Source organism: Desmodus rotundus, chromosome 7 (genome assembly GCF_022682495.2).
Source record: "Desmodus rotundus isolate HL8 chromosome 7, HLdesRot8A.1, whole genome shotgun sequence".
Classification (NCBI taxonomy): Eukaryota; Metazoa; Chordata; class Mammalia; order Chiroptera; family Phyllostomidae; genus Desmodus; species Desmodus rotundus.
Window position 1 is genome coordinate 92,500,601 of NC_071393.1, and position 22,190 is coordinate 92,522,790.

Here is a 22,190-nt window from a genome sequence, read left to right on the forward strand (position 1 = left end):
GTTATTGCATGAGCATTCCCAGAGCTTGATTATTCCCTTCATGCACAAGTAAAGTGAAAGGTTTTGAATAGTTGGATAGCCCTAAGGCGAGTGGTTCTTGTAGTGCTTGTTGTAGTCTTCAATAAACCTGCGCATGTGTATCTTCCCAAATAAGGGGTCCAAATTTTAGTGAATTCGTAGAGCAGAGAAGTAATAGAGAAAAATTCAGAACCCATAGTCTACAGTAACCAGTCAAGCCTAGAAATCCACTAAGCTACTGCTTAGTTGTGGGTCTAGGAAATTCCTGGCTTAGTTTAATTCTTTTTGGAGACAGCTGAATTCCTTCAGCTCTTAGATCATGACCTAGGTAATGAATACTGTCTAAAGATAATTGTAATTTTCCCTCAGAGACTTTGTGTCCTTTTTCAGCTAACTGTTGCAGCAAATAAATGGAATCCTTCGTGGATACCTCTTTGTTAACTGAACACAGCAAGAGGTCATGCACACGTTGTAAAAGGGTCAGTTTCCCCAGGGAACTGGAGGATGCTTAAATCTTGGTGAAATACTTCTTCGGAGAAATAGGAAGGGGCCTCTGAACCCTTGAGGCATGACCGTCCAGGTATATGTCACTTGTTCCACATGAAGGCAAGTTGATGTTGGCTGTTGGAGTCCCCAGGATGCTGGAAAGGGCCGGACAAAGGTCCACAACAGTGAACCATTGTGAGTCTGGAGGAAACTGTGACAACAAAGTGTTTGGGTTTAGAACTGGGAAGCGAGGAATGACTATGTTACTCAGAGCTCTCAAATCCTGGACAGATCGTCATCCCTGTCCTGTCCTTGGTGTGGAGAACAAAGCTTCTGGCAATTAGGTCTTTTACTCTGGGTGAGGGCCTCAGGCTTTAAATGTCTGTTTCGCCATGGCCGGTGTGGCTTAGTTGGTTGGAGCATCGTCACATAACCAAAAAGTTGTGGGTTCGAATCTTGGTCAGGGCACATACCTAGGTTGCATGTTCGATCCCCAGTCCAGGCGTGTGCAATTCTCTGTCCAGGCACCACGGGAGGTAAGCAATCAATGTTTTTTCCTCTCCCTTCCTCTCCTCCTTCCTCTCTCTCTGAAAGCAATGAAAATAATGTCCCAAAGTAAGGATTTTTTTTTAAATGTCAGTCTTAATGATAGCCTGCAGATTTTCAGGCACTTCATTTAAATTAGAGCTTTGTTGGAATTCTTCCTCTTCTATGTCAAGAAGAGACAGTAAGGAACATAAAAGATAAAGTTCAGGTTGGTCATGAAATTCTAAAGGAAGGTCTCCATTTGAAACATGTGTTAGCCCTTCTAATTTAGAGAGGAGGTGTCCACCTACTAGACTCTCTGGGGCCGTGTCGCATAGCGAAAAGGAATGTTTTTCAGTGAAAGGTCCCAGAGCCATTTGTACTCATTGAGATAAAAATCCTCTCTAAACTTGATTAGATGCCCCCACTATGGAAACTTCCTTTTTACTCTGTGGGGGTTTTTCGTGCAATGAGGGTGGGGTTTAAAGTAGAAAGCGTAGCTCCAGTAGTTTTAGCTTCCGCTTGGCTGTTCAAGGAAAGTACAGCAAGTCCTCACTTAACATTGTCAGTAGGCTCCTGGAAGCTGCAACTTTAAGCGAAAGGACTTAAAATGAAACCAGCTGTGTCACAGGCTAAGTGATATAAATAAGAGTCAAGTTCTGTGGTATATTTCTGGTCACAAAAACATCACACCTCTAAATAAAGACCCCAACCACTTCTAACATTAAACATTGAAATAAACATAATCTAAACATACATTTAAGAAAGATTAATAAAAACAGATCATTCTTTTCCACCCTGTTCATTCCAGTTCAGGGTCACAGATGGCTCAGCAGCTCAGGGTGCACGGTGGGAGCTGTGCCCGGACAGGACGCCCTTCCATCACAGAGCCACTCACTCCCACACTCACTCAGACTGGGACTACGCAGACGCAGCGCAGACACAGCAGTTCACCTCGCGTGCGCATCTCCGAGATGCAGGAGGAACCCAGAGCACCCAGAGGAAACCCACACAGACATGGCAGGAACATGCAAACTCCACACAAGACAGTGGCCTTGGCTGGGAATCCTTTTCTTTTTTTTTCCATCAAGGTTATAACAAAATGGCGTTGTTCAAGGACCTGCTGTACCGGGGAGCCCCACAGAGCCTCGTCAACTGTGGGAGGGCTCGTATGGGGGAATCCTTGGAGGTAGATATGGGGACATTTATTTGATCGAGCCTTTGAGGACAATCTTTTTCCCAGTGTCCCAGTTTATTACAATCGAGCCGTTGATGTCTGGGCCAGCGTTTGATGATGCGTCCCTAGAAGGGTGCGATTCACGAGTCCTGGGTGTTATTTTGGGTCTCCGGCCTTGGAGCTGTTGTAGCGGTAAAGCTGATAGCTTGGTGGATTTTCGTTTTCCATCTTGCTCCAGCAACCTTTCAAAATGCTCAGCTGTAGTCATGAGTTCACTTAGGCCTGCAGTCCTCCCATCCTATTCTGTGCCTTTTATCAGTCCACTAATCTCAGTGGATAATCTGTTTACCAAGAGGGCAGCTAGAGCTGGTTGGGTGTATTTATCATGGGGAACCCGAAGAGCTATAGGAAGAGGGCTTCCAAGCAGGCTGTAGTCTGCCACAGATTCCTCTCTCCTTTGTTTGCGTGTTAGAATAATAGACCAATCAGTATGTGCAGGGAAGACTGTAGGAAGGGCTTATGAAAGCCCAGTTTCTGTTTTGCAAACTCTTTCTGGTCAGGGATTTTGAATATCATCCTCAGGGGTTGCCACTTTTCTTCCTGCATTCATTATTGGGCCTCACCAGGTCCTCCCAACATGTACACAGGCTGATAAAAATCTGGCAGTTTTCTGAGGAATTCAGAGTTATTATCAGCAGCTACGGTCCTGGACTGCCAGATCTCTTATCCTATAGATTTGTTTTCCCTTACGGATTCTTCCTTCCAGTGACACAGGACTCTTAAACCTTACATGTTGCAAACCTGAGTGGTTGATGTGTCTGTTAAAACCTGCTACATGAGTTTCTTTTCATCTTTCCATCCAATTATTGCCATTGTAACCTGTAACTAGGATAGAAATATAAGTGTCCTGTTTCTCCATGGCTGTTTTGAGGTTTATAGTATGAAGGTAGTTGATGCTAAAATGAAATCATTAATAGGAAGAAAAGCTAAATGACATTAAAACTTTCACAAAACATACAAAAAAGTTATCTTTTGCAAGGATGTGTTTGCCTCTTAATGGGGACAAGTGCTGATGGTTCTGACTTCCAAGGAAATATGGATAAAATACCATCATGTACGTATTTGTTCATGTATTCCTTTTTGTCCAGAAAGTTAGACATACTCTTTGAAGGGTATTTTCTAATAAAAATATAGGGGAGGGGGGGGAAGCAGCCTCCATTTCCAGGGAATTATAAACATAGGAAAATACAAGTTGCTAACTAAAAATTGTAGAGGCCATGTGACAATGTTCTGTCACCTAAAGTGTGGACATTTGTGCTTTTCTTGGGCCTGCTGCTAAAAATGAACCCACGTTTCACATTATTAGCCCTAACTCCTTCTCCAAAGCAGAGTTTGAAGAAACATGGGCAAAAATGAGGCTCAGAGCAAGGAAGATTGCCCCACACCGAGAGGCATGTTAGCCGCAGGCCCGCCGAGGCCAGTGCTGATAGAGACTCAAGGAGAAGTGAGGGAAGTGGAGACGCACAGACAGGGAAACTAGTGTGTATTTCTGAGGGAGCTTTGAGAGACAGAACCAGAAAATGGAAGCCAAATTGTCAGCCTAGAGAAGACATCAGATTTGTGTTAAAATTATCTTTAGGGTAGAAAAGAAAAAAATGCCAAGATTAGATTAGCTACTTAAGGGTGGTGAATTTTAAAAAGCAATTAAAACATAGAGATATGCGCTCTCTCTCTCTCTCTCTCTCTCACTCACACACACACACACACACACACACACACACATTTTGCCCTCGTCAGTTTCTCCGATCTGTATGGGGAGACCACATATAATGAGGTGACCATAGTACCACCATCCTGAGAAGGAAATGCACCTAAATCCACACTGTAGCAGGAGATTGTACATTAGTCATCCTGGATCACTTGAAAATTTGACTTCTGTTTTAGTTGATCAAAGAGGATTATTAGTAAGATTCCTGAGGCTGCAGAAAGAACAGATAATTGTCTAATTTTTACAAAGGGGAAAGAGAAAAGTAGAACTTAAGGGTTGGAGAAGGTATCCAGCAATTTACAGAAATAAATTGAGGTCACTTTCAGGTACAACAAGGAGGTTCAGGGATTTCGTCAGTGGGCTGCTTTTCTTAAATGTAGGCACATAAAAATGTGGGGGGAATTGTGCTGCTTTTTAGCCTTGTTCAGCTCAAATATCTTACAGTCAAGGGTTCCTAATCTTTTTTGGCTGATTTGTATGTTTTAGTTTTACTATAGCAGAAGTTTTAAAATGCAGAAAATCAGATCAAAATCCATGTGCCCACCATCTGTAATTAACTAATTTTGTCAATTAACATTTTGTTTCAGATCTTTATTTTTTAAAGAAATCTATAAATAATAGTGAATGTTTTATCCCTTACCAATCCCATTCTCTTTTCTGCACTCTGACTAGGTGCAAATAGCTATCCAGAGTTCAGCTTTCTTAATCTTTTGTGGATCTTGGTCCCCCTAGAGCTGAAAACCCTTTTCCTGCCACCTCCACCCTCATCGAAGAAACAGCATATACACATAAAACGTCCTTAAATCCTTAAGAGCATCATCAGAGCCAAACACCCAGCTGGATCCTTTTGGACCTGAGGCTCCACATTGAAAATCCCTGCTTGGGGAATCCTTTTCTTTGGAGAATCCAGTTAGCAATCCACAAACAATGGGGCCTAATGTGGGCGGAGCCATCTCCCTGCTACTCTGGGAGCCACTTTGGGAGGTAGCAGACATGCCCATTGGAGCAGGGTTGGCCTCCTGCGTCTGCTGTTGGCTGGTTCGTCCTAGATTTGGGTTGTGGGGCAGAAGGCAGCCCCTCTACCTCTGCTGCAGTCACGGTTCCATACTGCTGCAAAACCACAGTGTGAGATCTTTGACAGGGTTAGAGTTGCCCTGGCCTCCACTCTCAGAACTTTAATTTGTTTCTGTCTGTACCTGCTATTAGAAATCATATTGATTTAGTAGCAGAATAAAAACAGAACTGCTTTCCTCCTGCCTCATCTAAATAGGGTGCTTTGTCACATGACTGTTTCCTTTCTTGGAGGGCTGTGGTATATACAGAAGCGGTTCTCTTCATCAAGGCTCTTTTAAACACAGGAGTCTTTCACCATTCCACTTTGGTGGTGTGACTCTCCCCACCACATCCTAAACCTTTTTCAGCTTTACTGACGCATAATGAATATGCAATACACATGTTTAAAGTCCATAATTTCAGTATCCACATATGAATACACCTGTGAAAGCATGACAACAATCAAAATGAACAGATCCGTCACTGCTCAAAATCTCCAGGCAACCACTGATCTGCTCTTTATTATATATTTTCGTGCATTTGCTAGAGTTTTATATAAATGGAGTCATATAGCATGTGCTCCTTTTTGTCTGGCTTCTCTCACTCAGCGTCAGTATTTTCCATTCCATCCATGTTGTGTGTATCAGCGATCTGTCGCCTTTTATTGCTAAATGGTGTTCCATTGTATGGTTGTGCCATTTGGCATTTGGGTTGTTTCTCCATTTTGATTATTACAAATAAAACTGCTAAGGACATTCTATATTGTTAAAGAACGAAAATTCATCCAAGTACATTTGAAGATCTAATTGGCTTTATTGAACAATTCATTAATTGGGGTGGCATCCCTTTTAGCAAATAGAAGGGAGCTCCGAACGGTTATACAAAACTGAACGGATTTTTTATAGACACAAAATGGACAGGCTAAGAAAGTTACTAGCAAAAGAAAAGAAAGGGTTGTTTCGAGCAAGGGCACCTTTCTTTGGGAGAAGACAGCAGGGGCCTTGTCAGGAAATTCCTCCCCGGGAGGGGTTGAAACTGTAATTTAAGTCTTGGTTTTCTGTCCTGGGGCCAGAGGCCCTGCCTGGGACCTGTTGTGTCTTTTTCTTAACAATATACAAGTCTTTGTGCCTATACGTGTTCATTTCTCTTGCATGCGTAGCTGGAAATAGAATATTTATGTCATAGGGTAGGTATTTTTCTTAACCTTTTAGGAAACCACAAAACTGACTTTTAAAGTGGTTGTACTATTTCACATCTCCACCAGCAGTGTATGGGAGTTCTGGTTGCTCCACATCCTGGTTAACACTTGGTCAGTCTCTGTCATTTCAGCCGTTCTAATGGGTATGTAGTGGTATCGCATTGTGGTTTTGATTTATACTGTTGGGCATCTTTTTTCTGTACCTGTTCCCTCCTGTATGTTTTCTTTGATGAAGTGTCTGTTCAGATCTTTTGCCCATTTTTTATTGAGTTGCTTGTCTTATTATTGAACTTTTGGAGTTCTTGATATTTTCAAGATAGGAGTTCTTTGTCAGATATATCTTCTACAAGTAGTTTCTCCCAAGGTCTTCTGATCCATGAACATAGTATATCTCTCCATTTATTTAGGTCTTTAATACTATTTTCAACAATGTTTGTAGTTTTTAACACTCAAATCTTGCACATCTATTGTCAGATTTAACTCTAGCTATTTCATAACTACTGGTACTATTATAAATTTAATTCCCAATTTTATTGCTAATATATAAAATATTAATGTTTATATATTGACTTTATGTCCCGTAACTTTGCTGAACTTATTAGTTCTAGAAGTTTTCCTTTTACAGATGCCTTAGAATTTTCTACATAGATATTCATGTTGTTTGTGAACAAATACGATTTCTCTTCTCCCTTGTCATCTGTGTGCCATTTATTTCTTTTTCTTACCTTATTTCAGTGGCTAGAAATTCTAGTACGATATTGACAGAAGTGGGAGAACAGACATCCTTACCTTATTTTTGATCTTGGCAGGAGAACACTCAGTCTTTCACCCCTTCCTGCGAGTCTCTCCACCATATATTTAACCCTTTGCTTATTCGTGTTGTATTGGCCACTGTAGAGAAACCATTTAACACTGCCTGGGACTACTTGGCTATTCAGACCTTGAGCCATAACCTCTATTCACCTGGTAACCTCACAGCATGTAGCGACTCAGGCAAATAGAGTACAAGCCTTGTATCATTAAGTGGTGGTGATACTACCACTTGAGTTTAGAGCCGTATTCACAACTTTGGCTGTATATGAGAATCAGCTGGGGAACTTTTAAAAACCTTGGTGCCCAGGCCACACACCAGACCAATTCTATCAGTAACCGTGATGGAATTATATACTAAATTACATATTCATCCAGTCTTACCACAACTCTGTAACAAAAGAGATGTTACGAGCATTTAATTGGTAAGTAAAGTTTAGAGAGAGGATAAGTAACTGGACTAGGGTACACAGGCACAGTGAGTCCAGAACCTACGGACAACTAAATTGCTTGCCCATGGCTGTGTTAGAAAGGACAAAGCACTCAACCCCTCCTCTCCACCTTGCCATGGTTCTAGTGTCATTTTGGAACTGGTCTCAGAAGCCACCATATTAGGAATGGTTCCAGCAGTGTGTTGGTCTCTTTTACATTCATCCATTTATTTGCTCACCTCTTCACTGGTCTGTACTGAGTACTGACTATCTGTGTAGTAGTGTGTCAGTCCGAGGATGAGATAATGAGGATTACAGAGTAGCTGAAATCACAGCACAGTAGCAAATACAACATTTAAAAGATTATAAGAGGAAGGAGGGAATAGATGCATGTGCGGCGATGCTCAAAAGTCTTTGACTAATCAGCCTGAGTATGTAAATATTGTCTTCTATGCCCTGGTATATCCGGGCTGATCAAAGTATAACCCCATTAGCTCCCCCAGCCCCAGATTGTTTTATCACATTTCTCTTATAGTTATGACATGCAGGGGTTAGGCCAGGGTCCAAAAGTCGTCTTTCCCAGACTCCCGAGAATGAATATGGTACCTGGCTCGGTGAAAGGGGCTGGGATACCAAGAAGGGAATTGACATTCAGTGAATGCCCACTGTGTGGCATTGTGCCAGAAACTTCCGTGTGTTATTGCATTTGACCTTTATGGCAGCCCTGAGGGGTAGGCGTTACCCCAGTGTCGCAAGTGGAAAACAAGCTCTGTCAGGGGTGTCCAACCTTTTGGCATCTCTGGGCCACACTGGAAGAAGAGTTGTCTTGGGCCACACATTAAATACACAAACACTAATGAAAACTGATGAGCAAAAAAAAAAGGGCTTTAAGTAAATTTGCGATTTTGTGTTGGGCCGCATGAGGCTCACAGGCCATGGAATGGACACCCCTGTAAAGGGTTCAGTAATGTGCCCTGTGTCACAAACCAGTAGCAGGAAAAGCGAGGTTCGAACACAGGTCTATCCAGTCCCCAAGCCCACGCCTTGTCCCCTGCTCCCAGGCTCCAAAACTGTCCACAGAGAGACAGCAGTTGTGCTTTTCTCCAGAATGTCTAAACGTTTCCCGGCCTGAAGACGGCCGTTGTACAACATAGGGAAGAGATGCAGAGGAGGAATTTTGAAATTAGAAAGGAAGAAGTTGGTGTGAGTCAGAATGTGAACCCGTGGTGGAGGTGGGCAAGGAGCTCTCGTCCCATTTCTCAGTTCTGTTCTGGAATGAATTTGGGAAGAATTCAGCTGGGATGCCTTTTAAGTTAGATTGGGGTTTGGAGTTCCAATATCTTTTTTTAACACCATAAAAAACAAAAAGCAAAACACATTTTTGAAATCCTTTGAACTACTTCAAAAGAAGGAAAGTCTTTGTGACTTTTCCCCCAGGAGCGCTGGCTGTTGGAAACGGATCGTTCCCTCAGGAACAGCCCTCCTGGGCGGCTGGTCGTCCTTGCGCTCTTGATGATTTTGTCTCCCAGACCCACCTGAGTCATACAGTTTTTTGTCTGGTCCCATGTTTGTTTTGTCACAAGTCCCAGCCGGCCCATGGCCTTGGGCTTTCGTGTACACTCAGAGTGTTCCTGGGTAATGGTGGGTAATTTTCATGTGCATATGTTTATTTCATGTACAAGTAAAAGTACCAATAAAGGACAAGGAAGGTATAAATAAAGGACAAATAAGGATTTTGTCTCCTATAGGATCTTAAGGAAATAGGTCAGAAGGGACCACAGAGAAACCCCTGGCTCCCAACTATTTATTTCTCATGTGAGAAAAACTGAAGGCCAGTGAGTTTTACATGTTTTCCCCAAGATCCTGAAGTCGTTTGGTGACAGAGTTGCAACCTGAAACCAGGGTGTCCACCTGTGCCCACCAGTAAGAGCGTGTTTCCTATCGCAGTGGCTGCCATCTTCCTTATGCACTTGGCTTGTTCTTCACCCATAGGTTCTTCAGAAACCTACCCCGGAACTCAAGCACCAGCTGGCTGCTCTCTCCAAGCGAGTCGCCGGCGCTGTGACTGAGCTCATTCAGGCAGCAGAAGCCATGAAAGGTAGGGTGGACCCTCTCGTGTCCTTTCTTGGGCACCACCCCAAGGCAGTGCCCGCGACCTGAGCAGAGCAAATGCGCAGCAGCATGAGCCCTTTCTTGGCATCTGCAGTCAGGAAAGCAAATGGGAGTAGAGTTAGATTTAAAAAGTAATATCCTCCCGAAGTAAGTCCTTTCTCCAGTCTTTATGTTAAGGACTTATGTGGCTTAATCCAGGGGTCCCCAACCTCTGGGCCATGGACCAGTACCAGTCCTGGCCTGTTGGGAACCGGGCCACACAGCAGGAGACTGAATGTAATGCACTTGAATCATCCCGAAACCATCCCCCTTCCCTCACTCAGGTCCGTGGAAAAACTATTTTCCACAGAACTGGTCCTTGGTGCCCCAAAAGTTGGGGACCGCTGGCATAATCTATCTAGAACTGTTCACTTCCCTTTTTAAGGGTCTCGCCACTTCTTTTAGCTGTGTTTTCACTCATCAGAATATTTATTCTTATTTAAATAATACCCTTCGTATTTAGAAAATGGTGCCATCTGGGCACATTGCTGGCACAGCCCTTCATGGTTCCGCAGAAGCAGTCAACTCACCAGAGCAGGGTTTTCTCACTCTTTCCCTGTGTTTGAATTGAGGTGGGTGTCCACCCCTCATGAGTGCCCAGGAGAAGAGCGTAGTAATGCTCTTTGACTCAGCATAGTCTCGAGTCTCCTGAACTTGCTTGCTTACAGTCATGGGCCTTAAGTTAGCAGGCAGAGTCATGTTCAAGCTGGCCTTGGTCCATCAGAACTTGATTTTTGAAACTGTCACTGATGACTGCTCCTGTGGTAGGGCTGGACACACAGCTGAGGTCGAAAGCCAGAATCAGACAGGTGCCCCTCCGCCGACCCCTGAGGGCCAGAGAGTCGATCCCTTAGGGCAGTGCAGTTGGTAGGCTCGTGGAACTTCTCTGCGTGCAAATCCAGATATCGTTTGTAATTAAGCCAGTGCCCTGAGCTCCACAGCTACCAAGAATGACCCTCTTTGGACTGATTTTAGGAACAGAGTGGGTGGATCCAGAAGACCCAACCGTCATCGCAGAAACAGAATTGCTGGGGGCTGCAGCATCCATTGAGGCTGCTGCTAAGAAGTTAGAGCAACTGAAGCCAAGAGCAAAACCAAAAGTGAGTGTCCACGTATGACTGCTTGTCTTACACCAGTAGGCCTTCCGGTGGGCAACTGTGAAACAGAGCTGGGTCTGCTGCAGGGAGCTCGTCTTGTCCCCCGTGGTTAGACTAGGGAGCCGCAAACCTGCTCCACCTGCCCAGCACCTTTTATGAGTCCGGGGAAAAAACCAGTGGGATACTCTTTCAGGTTAACCACCGAGAAAAATACCTTCAGGTATCCATAGGAAGAATTGGGCATTCACAATCTCGATTTAGTTCCATTATATATCAAGCAGGTGTCAGATCTTCTGGTCTCCATATGCCTTTAATAGAGAAATAGCAACACCAGGTCTCTCCTTTTCTAAAAATTAAAGGAAGGCCATGTGACTCTCAAAAGTGCACCCCATAACCAACTTTTTCAGTATATTCTGGAGACTGTGATTGGATGGTGTATGATTTCCAGCTACATTTGTCATCTAGATACGTATTTAGAACTTAAGACCATGAGTATCTGTTAAGAGAAACAGCCATTAAGTTTGCACAGTAGGGAGGACAGTTACTAAGTGAAAAGGACGGTGAGCTAGTGTTGTCCAGGCGCCAAGCCCAACCCTGGTAAGAAACTATAACCTCCCCCCCAACCCCTCCCCCCCATGAGAAGATAGTTGGACCAGAGGGGGCCTCTTTTTTGGTCTATTCAAGCAAGTCCCTTCTGGAACCTGGAACCTTACGTCCCTTCCAAGGACTCAAATACATTGGGAAATAAAATCTGGCTCTTCCCTCAAAAAAAGTGGAGTCCCTCAGTGTATGAGCACCTAAAATTCTACCTGTTTTGTCAGACCGAAAGATGAAGCATGAGCTCTGGAATACACCAGTCCGCTCGAAAGCGGTGCCCGGGCCCGCGCTGTGCGGAACGAACACGTGGGCTGCAGTGAATCTGTTCAGCTGGGGAGCATTCTTAAAACCAGGGAATTCTTAGAACCCGTCTCCTAGCAGTCACTCTAGACGTGGCAAACACTTAAAATTTTTTCTCATCAAAATGTAATTTAACCCACTTAAGAGCTAAGTGTGGCTATAGGAGCAACTCCGTTTTCTGGTTTGTGGTTTGTAAATCAAGCTAATTGCAAATGGGAAATGTACTTTCAGCTTAAGAAGGAAACAGCAACCATCAACTAATATCTAGAGGCCTCGTGCTTAATTTGTTTTTACTTTCCACACCTGATTTCCATACAAGTGGCCTCTCTCGGGAAAGCTTCTGTCTGCTAATGCTGAAGTCACATCAGCTGACACTCATTCTCCTTAAGAATTAGCTTGGTGCTAGTTTAACATTAACATGCCACCATATTCCAAGAGCTCCTGTTCCGATCCTGTTCCCTTTGTCCTTTTGCCAGGTCCTTCTGCGTCCTTGTCTGTCTCTGAATCTGGGTTTCCCTCTGCCGGCCATTTATCCACCTGACAATTTTTGATCTGAAAAACAAAGTTATTAGATTTCCTTCCCCATAGGATTGTTGTTACAACAAATGAGCTAATTTAAGGACACAGAGCCTGGTAAACAATAACACCTAGTAAACTGTATCACTGTCACTGAAAATAGGCTTCTGGGACTTTTCTCTACTTACCTCCTAGGAAAATGCCTGAAATAAACAATTATTCCACAGAACCATGAGCTGATGGCCTACACAAAAAGAGAAAAGCAAGAGCGAGCAAAACAAAAGCTCCCTCTGATGGGTGCCAAGCACGTGCCAGACAATCTTCTAGGTGCTCTACATGGATTCACTCAGCTGGTCCAGGCAACAAGTCCACGGGGCGGCGCTGTTACCACCCTGCTCTGCCGACGCAGAACCAGAGGCAGGGGACCTGGCCAGCGGCAGAGGGCCGGGCGGGGCTGAGCTGAGGGCAGTGTGTGTGGGCTCCCGCTGGGTGGCAGTTCTAGTCCATACCAGTCCTCCTGGCCTGCCCAGTGTCAGAGAGGCTGGTGCAATCCCATGGGGGAGGTTTGGGTTTGCCTGTACCCTTTGACCCATTAATCCCGACTCTGGAATCTATCCTGAGGAGGAAACCCAGAAAGGAAGAAAGCTGTGTGTGTGTGAGAGAGGGTTGTTGCTTTCTCCCTCGTTGGAGCAATGAGAGGCTGGACGAGCCCTGAGTGCCTCCTTGAAGGAAAAGTACACGGCTCTTAGACTCTGTGGCTGATAAGACTGTGTAGTATTAAGAAGATGCTCATAGCATGATGGAAAGTTTAAGAAAGAAACAGGATGCAGAATTATGCACTCATTATGGTTCCAGCTCTGTGAAAACCACTTGCGTAGGAAGGAGACAGGTGGGGAATGTACAAGAATGGCAGAACTGGGGTGATGGGAGGGCCTATGCTTTCAAAATAAGAGCACTTATTAGTGATGGCAGCTGAGTGGGCACGTGGGCACTTCCCACACAGGATCATTTAGCCTTCGTGTTTGCAGCGTTTTTTCATTTTGTTTTTTGTTTTTCTATATGGACAGCTAAGGTATCCTTTGGTTAAGGTCATAGCTAACCTAACTGTTGATTTGAGTCCCTACATTTCATTATGGAGCTCCCTGCTTTAGGTCTCTCTCATCTTCCTATTAGGAAGGGTGTTTGGTACTTCCAGAGTGCTTGAGAATGGTCTGAAGTCCGTCTCTGCCCCGTGACCAGAAGCTCCCACCACATAGCTTATGTTATCTATAAAACTGCTTTGAAGAAACCATCAACCAAAACCAAGGCTTTGTGAGAATACCCTTCTATTTACCAGACGGGATGCTGCCTGATTCATGAATCAGTCAGTAAAGCCCATTAGCACACACCCACAAACCCAAAACCATAGTTTGTGCCTGTCTGGAAGTGCCATCTGCTTTGTGGTAATATCTGCATGAAATAAATATCTTACTTGGCTTTCTAAAGGAATTTATTTCCCCAGTTTAAAAAAGAATCCCATTTTTACAGCCAAATCAACCAGTCTTTTCAGATTAGCCACTTTTCTCCATTCCGTCCTGTAATCTGAAAAGACAAAACAGAATTTAGGATACTGAGAATAAGCAATTGCTATGAAATCCCTGTTCCTGTAACTATACACATCACACAGGCCCTCGGTAGGGAGTGACCACGCCTTCCTTCCGTAACTGGGCCGCACCTACGCTGCTTTGAGGAATAGTTTGGGGGCCGGGCAATGTTTTCACTTAAATTATTCTGCTCCCCACATCCTCAGGTTGCCTGTTTTAAAAGTAGAATAGGCTGTGGTTTATGAAGATGATTCCTGGTTTATTCCCACTTCAGGCCCTTAAAACTTACGCACCTCTTTTTGCCTGGAATCTCCCAGACATGAATAATGAAAAGTTTGCCCTACTGAGTCCACCGTTTGCTTGGGAAGATGGTCTAAAGGCAAAATGAGCATGTCGGCGAGCTCTGGTGCGCGTGCCTACGATACCGCTACTGCCGCCGATCCCACACTGGCAGACAGACCTGCTCCCAGACAGGCGAAGGGGCTGCTGCAGCGCAGCCTGCAGCACTGTGCCTGTTCTCGAGCTCAGCCAGACCTGGATGCCTTTTCTGCAGGCCTCTGTGTGATATGTTTGATATATTAGGTTGTTATTTAATCCAACTATATATCAAACATATTCCTACAGTGTCTTGCCCTGTCTCCGGGGGTTCCTAATACGGTTTATCAGGCAACAGGAAGGCATATGTTAAAATCACAAGTAGACTTAGAAGATGGAGGGTCCATTACATTTCATTATGTTACATTCCATTTCTTCTTGTAGCATCTGAAACCTGTATCAGTATTGCTAGTTTATTTTATTATAGAAACAAATCATAATTATTAATGTTTCATAAGAGCCTGAGATATTAGGTGCAGCTTAGTTTTTGCAGTGACGAGTCCTCAAGGGACACGCTCATTGGAAAACTGGCAGGTTCCACCCATGTCTGTGACATGAAATGAAGGTCAGGACTATACCCTTCAAACACATCTAGGTTCATATTTCATCTTAGTTCATTTTTACCCTGATCTTCAATTTAGAAATTAGTGACTTTCATCATCGAACTTTCAGCAACGACACAAGCACAGATCAACTGTCCGACTTTCCTGTCCACCCACAGTAACAAAATGTGTAAACTGAGTCGGCCATACCAGCTGTGTGGATGGTGAGTCACTGGGCTTCATGCAGACCTTGGTTAGGACTAAATATATCTGATAAAGATAATGAGGTGTGGACTGTGCTCTGTCTGTCGAATTTCCTGTTAAAGGTTAACTTGTCAGTAGAAGTTGACAATATTTAGACTAAGCCGACAGTCAGAAAGTAATTCCATAGCCTAATTGGGTGCAACAGGAAGTTCAGGATTATGAAATATTTTTTCTGGCACATAACTGCCTTCGTTGGCTGACTTTGACCCCTTCCTCATAGAAGAGCCTGTGAAGTACGTATGAGTTCATTCTGATCTCTCTCCACACAAGACTGTGAGCAATGCTTCCTGCAAAGAGAACTAGCGTGCTAATAGCTCAGCTTTGGGGAGGAGAAAAGAAGTGTTCTTTTAAAGAGCCCTCCTGGATGTAGGCCATCCCCCTGGCAGGTGGCGAGCCAGTGGATTGAACAGGTGGCTCAGGAAGGCTTCCTTTGGTGATGTCTGGGAGCCATCTCCAGGTTGCTTGGGGAGAATGCAGAGTCACAGGCCACGGTGGCGGTGGAAGCAGAGAAATGATGACGAGGGCGGGAGACGCAGTGTGGGAGTCCTGGCTTCGGGAGCTAAAAAGCAGAGCTCATCCTTGGAACCTCTTCCCACGGAGAAGTGATGCAGGAGTGTGTCAGCAGGGGCTCTTTCAGACGGGTTTCAAGATGCCACCAAGATCAGTGCCACCTCCACTCGCTAGAGAACATCGCTTGGGGTTTTCAGTGCAGTTTAAGCTGTTTGACCAAAATGGCGAACGGTCAGGGAAAAGAGGCAGCATGTTCTTAATGAATAAAAAAAAAAAATGCAGATTTAAGAGGACCTTAAGGTAAAGTCCATTCATTACAATTGATGTGGTTTTCTTGTTTCTTTTAGTAATTTTGCTATAGCATGCTATAGACCAGCATGCTCTACTGATTAATGGGGTGAGTAGGAAAGGCAACCAGATGAACAGGGAGGAAGAAAAGCAGATACAGTATTTTCCCTGCGGCTAAACTGTGGGCTCTGGGCTTATCTGCCCCTGATTGGTTCCAGGCCAGGAGACATATAGGGTGTGAAAAGCGAAGGTGTGTGGGGAACTCAGCCAGCACGTGTTCTCGGGTAACTCCCCACCAGGGGGACCGTAGTTCCTGGTCAGACCCTCCTCAGACACATGGGGGATTCATATCAAGGGGCTCACTATGTAACAAATGTACCTGATGAATCCTGAAAAGAATTCTGTTACCTTTTCTTTGTCCGTGTTTCCTACGTAGACATTTAAGTACCTTCTTATTTTAGAGAGAGAGAGCATGACAAAACCTTTAAGAGTTTTTCCATCAAACAGAAATAGCAATCACAGAGTCATTTCAGTGGCATTACTTTTCACTTTTTAAAAAAGTACTCAAGCAGTGGATACTATGGGCAAACCACTCCCAAGATACAAGTGGTGCGAGCCCAGGCTTTTGCCAGTGGACACGGTGTGGAGGTGCGCCTACTCCACGTCTGGATGCAGAAGGTGGCCTCTCCCCAGGTTGCAGGCATAACCGTCTGTCAGTGCCTCTCTCTGTCACCCACTTATCTGTTTACAGTTTCCCTGGAACCCTCCCCGAGACCAGGGCAGCCCTGGGAGGGGGAGGAGGGGCCCAGAGCCCTATGTCCAGATCTCAGCCCTTCTCAGCTCCAGGTGTTGTAAGAGATTTCCCTTTTATTTGAAGTATTTAGGGCGGTGGTCCTAAAGACACCCCACTCATGGGTTCTCCAGAGGAGAAGCTGGTCTGGCTCTGGAGCAGTTGGGTCTTTGGATACAGGCTAAGGTCTCCCCCCAGGCGCCTCTCAATTCCATTCCAGAAGCAAAGTAGTAGCAGCCAAACTCACTACAAAAAAAGGAGAAACGTGGCTGCCTGTTCCACTCCGCTTCCAGCTGACAGGAAACGCCTCCCTCGCGATGCAGGACTCCTTGGTTTGGCTTCCTTTTTTCCCTCGGGGACATTTGAATTCTACTCAAAATGTTCATACTTTTAAAATACATATACATGGTCCGGCAGAAGTAACGCCTGCTTGAATGTGGTTGGTAGGACATACGGGTGTAGTAATTTATAGTTTTAATTTGAACATTTCACCCAAAATGTCATACAGTGTGCTTGAGTGTGATATTGTTATGTTAGAGAATTACATGCTTATGATTTTGTAATAAAAGGTTTTGAAATAAAAAGGCATTATTTCTGCTGGAATATGTATATTCTTATATAAGAATGTTTTTTAATTCATATATATGTATATATATGTAAAATCTTTATACATACATATATATATATAGTTTCTGATGTGCTGTGACCTTGTTTCTGATGGCAAACATTCTGCAAGACTTTAGTGACCCAGAACAAGGCATGATTCCTAACCGGGAAGACGGAGCCATGAGCTGTAATTGGCTCTGTGGCCAGTTATGAGAAAAGCCCCGACTGTGTACATCAGCTCTCAGCAAGGCAGTCAGTCTCTCAGAGGTTTCAGGGAGGGGGCAGCAATCGGGGCAAGTGACCGTTTGGCCATATCCTATGGGTGACTTCCGCTCCTTCGCCTCAAGTTCATTGAGGGGAGGAGCTGCAGGGTTGCAGGGGTGTGATTCACAAAGAAAAGGGAAAGAGAGAGAGCCACGGATGGAAACGTTCTTCCTCTGCCCTGCACACGCCCAGGGACCTGTCGGGGAGGACGGGCTGGGGGCAGGTGGTAAAGATGCTGCAGGAAGGGCACAGGGCTCCTCCAGGAAGAGGCCAACAAAGAGGAAGGACAAGAAACAATGATCCCTGCTTATTGTAGTCAGTGCCTTCTAAGAAGGCTTTGATCTGGGATGGTAGCCTGTCTAAGCTGAAGGACCAGGAGGGCTGAGTCGCTCCTCACGTTACAAACAAACAGAAAACGGATCGCTGTCAGAGAAGGGGAGCGAATGCCTCAAAGTCACGGTCAGGAAGTGCAGATCAGTGACTACAACCTGGGTTGTCCATCTCCTGGTTGGGTGTGAAGGGAGAAGCTGGAAGCAGTGCCGATCTGTATCATGACACCTCATTTATCTTTGTGGTTTTGATTTATAACTATTTTAGGTTTTAATCAGAAAAGGCAGGTAGAACTGTTCCTGAATCGTGAGTGGCAAACAGCATTTAGAAAGGGAAAACAGACTAGCTTAGCCCAAAGTCTGAAAAAAACAATTTTTAAGACCACAAAGAAATATACATAGTAGTAGAAATAATAATGAAATTGATTGCTAGTAGTTAATGAACATTTTCTGAGTCAGTTATGCTCCATGTATATTAATACTTAGAGCAACCCTAGCAGATAGGTAGGAAGGAAGGAGGTTGGCAAAGCGAATGAATTGCTGCAAAGACTATGTTCTCAGAATCCTCGAAAGGCAAAAAATACTACAAAAATGAAGGAAAGACTCCCTTTTTCTGTTCCCTTTCCACCCTTCTTCCCCCTCCCCCCACCCCAGTGGAAACTCCAGCTCCCTAAACTTTAGACCAGTCAGAGTAAAACTCTCAAAGCTCTCCAGCTGTGGGGAGCAGGCAGCAAGGGAGCCAACCTGGAGTGTGGTCATTCCCAAAGAGAAAGCTCGCCAGACCCCTGACTCTTTAAAAGGGGAGCTCTGCATAAGCTCACTGAACAGGAAAAAGAGCAGCAAAAGGGTACTTAAACCATATTCAAAGCTACCAAAAAACCGAAGTGAGGAGAAAGGCATAGCTGGCTAGTCTGCCAGGCAGTTCAGGAGAGACAATTGTTAAGAGCTAGTGGTGCTCTGGCCAATGCCTTTTCAAGTGGAGGGGCGAGGGGATAAGAACCTGTACGAAAGAAGAGAGAATAGATTCAGTACTCAGAGGCTGCAGCCAGCACCATCCTGAAGCAGAACAGATTTTCAGTTTGCACATCTGTTATTTTACCCAGTAGTATTTTATTGAGAGCCTCTTTGTAAAATGCCAGAAGTGCCACTATGTTACACTTGTATGTGCCCGACTGTCACCAACTATGCAGGCCAGTGGAGGGATGCAGGCAGAGCGTACAATCAACAACCCGCGGCTTTACAGGGGCAGGAGCCTGTGCCCAGACGCGTGTGCCTTCACCCCCCAGCAATCAGGAGTGGACAGCTGTTGATGGGGATGCTCACTCAGTGCACATCTCCCTCTCTAACCATGTAAACTGTCCTCTGGCTGAACTCGAGAACTCGGGAGACTCGTTTTGCATAAATACACTCGTTCCCCAAGCTTTCGTCACATGGGCTGCTCTGTCTGATTTTGTGCTCAAGAGATAGACATTGAATAAAACACAGGCTGTGCCCTGGCGGAGGCCACAGGCTGGTAGGGTTCAGTTGGCGGGTGTCTATTTTTCCTTGACCCAGGCCAGCATTTCCCACAGGGTTGACCGGAACACCTCCATTAGAAATGCAGATTCCAAGGCCTACCCCAGACCTACTGAAACACAGTCTGCAGCTTTAACCAGATCCTCGGGTGATTCTACAAGAGCTCTCAGTTTAGCCCACTTAAATGAAAACATTTCCTTAAGTTCATCACCTTCGCCTGATGTGAGTAGCTTTAAAGCACAGGTGGCAAACACAAGGCCCGTGGGCCAAATCCAGCCCTCCACCTTGTTTCATCCGGCCAGCACCTTGTTTCTACCTGGTGGGTGGCAGCGCTGAGCTCTCACTTAACTGTTCAGGAGTAGTTCCGTTTATACAGTCCTAAAGTTACATTCGGCCCTTTGAAGGCAATCATGAGGCTGATGTGGCCCCTGGTGAAAATGAGTTTGACACCCCTGCTTTAAAGAAATATAAATAACTACATGCATAGGATTAGTTATAATTGTTTTAACAATCTTAATGGCTCTGGTTGTTGGGGTGTAGGGGACAGAAAAACTCAGGAGTGAAGATTTCACTCAGTCTTCCATAAACCAAAGGGACAGATTTGGGAACCTGTCAGATCAGTAAGATATCTCAGCTAAAGAGGATCTTAAGAGACCAACCTGCTGAGCCTGTCTGGTGAGTGGAAGAAAGGGGGAATCAGTGGGCGGAGCCCAACCTCCCAGCCCAGGGTGCCCTGGGTCTGCAGGCTCCCTGTCCAGGTCTCCAAATAGCAGCTGCTCTTTGCTGTTCTTGTTTTCCGCAGTCTCCCTGATACAGTAGGGTTTGTTCTGTTAACAAAAACTGCATTTTAACTGTGATCCTTTTATTTAGGAAAGTCCTTCAAACACCAAGCCAATTTTGTTTCTCTCCTTTTCTGTAATGTGGTTAAACCGTGTGAGTCCTCCTCTCTTTTCTGGCCACCTCACCACCCTTCTCTCCAATTCCATCCTCTGTGCTAGTGGGAGCTGAAGCTGATGGGGAGCACTGACTGGGGTGCTTGCCTTTTCACCAGGCCTCCTGGGCACAGGGAGACCCCATTTCCTCTGAGGCTAGAAGTGGTGAGCGATGAGGCAACCTCAGGTGTTGTTGGTGTCTGTCTGCCACAGGAGAGCTAGGGTGGGGTTAGTATTAATGATAAACCTGGCCTGCTGAATGGCCTGCACCCAGCAGGCAGGCGGGCGGCACTCTGCCCAGACGGCACGGCAGCATCTGAACATTCACCTTCCATCCCTGTAGCCGTCCGTGTCGGCTCTATTAAGCCTTCCTTGGGAAACTCTCAAGTACTTTTTAATCAGAGCACATATCTTCCAGAAATAAGGCTTTCTGCTGTGGCCATTTTAAAGCGTAGAGATGTTATGGAGAGAGAAATAAAAATCTGTCGTTAGAAAAATCTGTGGGCACTTCGGTTGCTTCCAGTACTTGGCTATTGTAAATTGTGCTGCTATGAACATTGGGGTGCACAGATTCTTTTGGATTGGTGTTTCAGTGTTCTTAGGGTATAATCCCAGCAGCGGAATTACTGGGTCAAAGGGCAGAGGGAAGTGGGTTCACCTGGGGTGGGGTGAAGGGATGGGGGAAAAGGCATACAACTGTAATTAAATAACAATAAATAAATTTAAAAAAAAAAAAAAAGAAAATATAAATAAGAAAAAAAAATTAAATTCTTTTTTTCTTTAAAAAAAAAAAAACAACACATTTACATCACTAAAATGTTTGAGATAAATAGAATTTTTGGTTCATTAATTATTCAAAAGACTACAATATTAAAAAAAAAAAAAAAGAAAAATCTGTGGGTGTCAAAAATATTTTGAAGTTGAGTATCTATTTCAAGCATGTGTTTTACCAAAAAAAAAAAAAAATGATGGTGATGAAATAATAATAATAATAATAATAATAAAAACCCTGCCAGGCAACAGAAGACATGAGAGAGGCCTTTCAAACCAGTTGTAAAGATTTCATCACATTTATCCATGCTTAGAGTTGGCACTTCATTTGAAGGCAATTCCGTATTTATGAATCCTAATATTTGGGAAATCAGAAATGTGCTGATGAAGACTCCACCCTGTAAAGTGAACTAAATCACGGAAGCACAGTGTAGCTGACGGCCCCTGAGACAGGAATCCAGGAGACTTCGGGAGACACCACAGGCCTCTATTTTCTGATCTGCAAAATGAGGAGGGGCTCCCTTTGGCCCCCAAATGTCTGTGGTTTCCTCAGTGCCTTAATTGGTTATATGCCTGACTTTCTTTTGCAGAATGAATTTTCAAAAAAGCTATTAATTCAAGGTCACTGAACACCTATACCAGCACCTATGTCATCTCTTCGGGGCCTGTGTACAGCAATACCTTTCACACCAGAGTGCCTCATAGTGGGTCATTTTTGTATTTCAGCAAACAATTTACATTCCACTATCGCTACTCCCCCACTCCCACCCCATAATGAAGCATCCAAAATGACTCCACCAGAACTGTACCCACTCCTGTCCCAAATGCTCCTACAGCAAGACAGCCAGAAAAGAGAAAGACTGTCCAGTGTCTGTCCCAGAACCTCTCACACGCCGCTGCCGCCCCTCAGACCCACTGCGTGTGCACTGGACCGTCGCTTCGACGATGTGGTTGTAAAACGAAAACGAGGTCGGCATCTCTCGTGATTTAAGATGTGATCGTTAAGAACAGGGCATGGGAAGGAATTGTACCCACGTACACATCCTGTTTGATGTCTTGTATGGGACTGTTAGTGAGCCGACTTTGAGCCTCCGACCCCAAATTATTCCTCACTGATGGCCGGGTTAGGTTTTTTTCCTGTTTTTTGGTGAAAAACAAGCTAATGTACAGGAAAGTGCCTAAACAAACTGCTTGGCACATAGTAGGCACTTCTAAAACCGCATTGCTATTGTGCAGCACTGCAAATGTACTTAATGCCACTGGTTCAGGCACTTAAATCGGTCCAAAGGGTAAC

General features: G+C 44.7%; 1 protein-coding gene across 5 annotated transcripts in view; it reads left to right on the forward strand.

The window, feature by feature from the left end:
* TLN2 (talin 2) overlaps nucleotides 1–22,190 on the forward strand; it is a 412,505-nt gene that overhangs the window by 381,252 nt on the left and 9,063 nt on the right. For all 5 annotated transcript variants that reach the window (XM_053928612.2, XM_024567594.4, XM_045201599.2 and 2 more), the window contains 2 exons: nucleotides 9,459–9,564; nucleotides 10,593–10,717. In XM_053928612.2, the coding sequence (XP_053784587.1) occupies nucleotides 9,459–9,564; nucleotides 10,593–10,717 (231 nt within the window). The remainder of the gene's footprint in view (nucleotides 1–9,458; nucleotides 9,565–10,592; nucleotides 10,718–22,190) is intronic.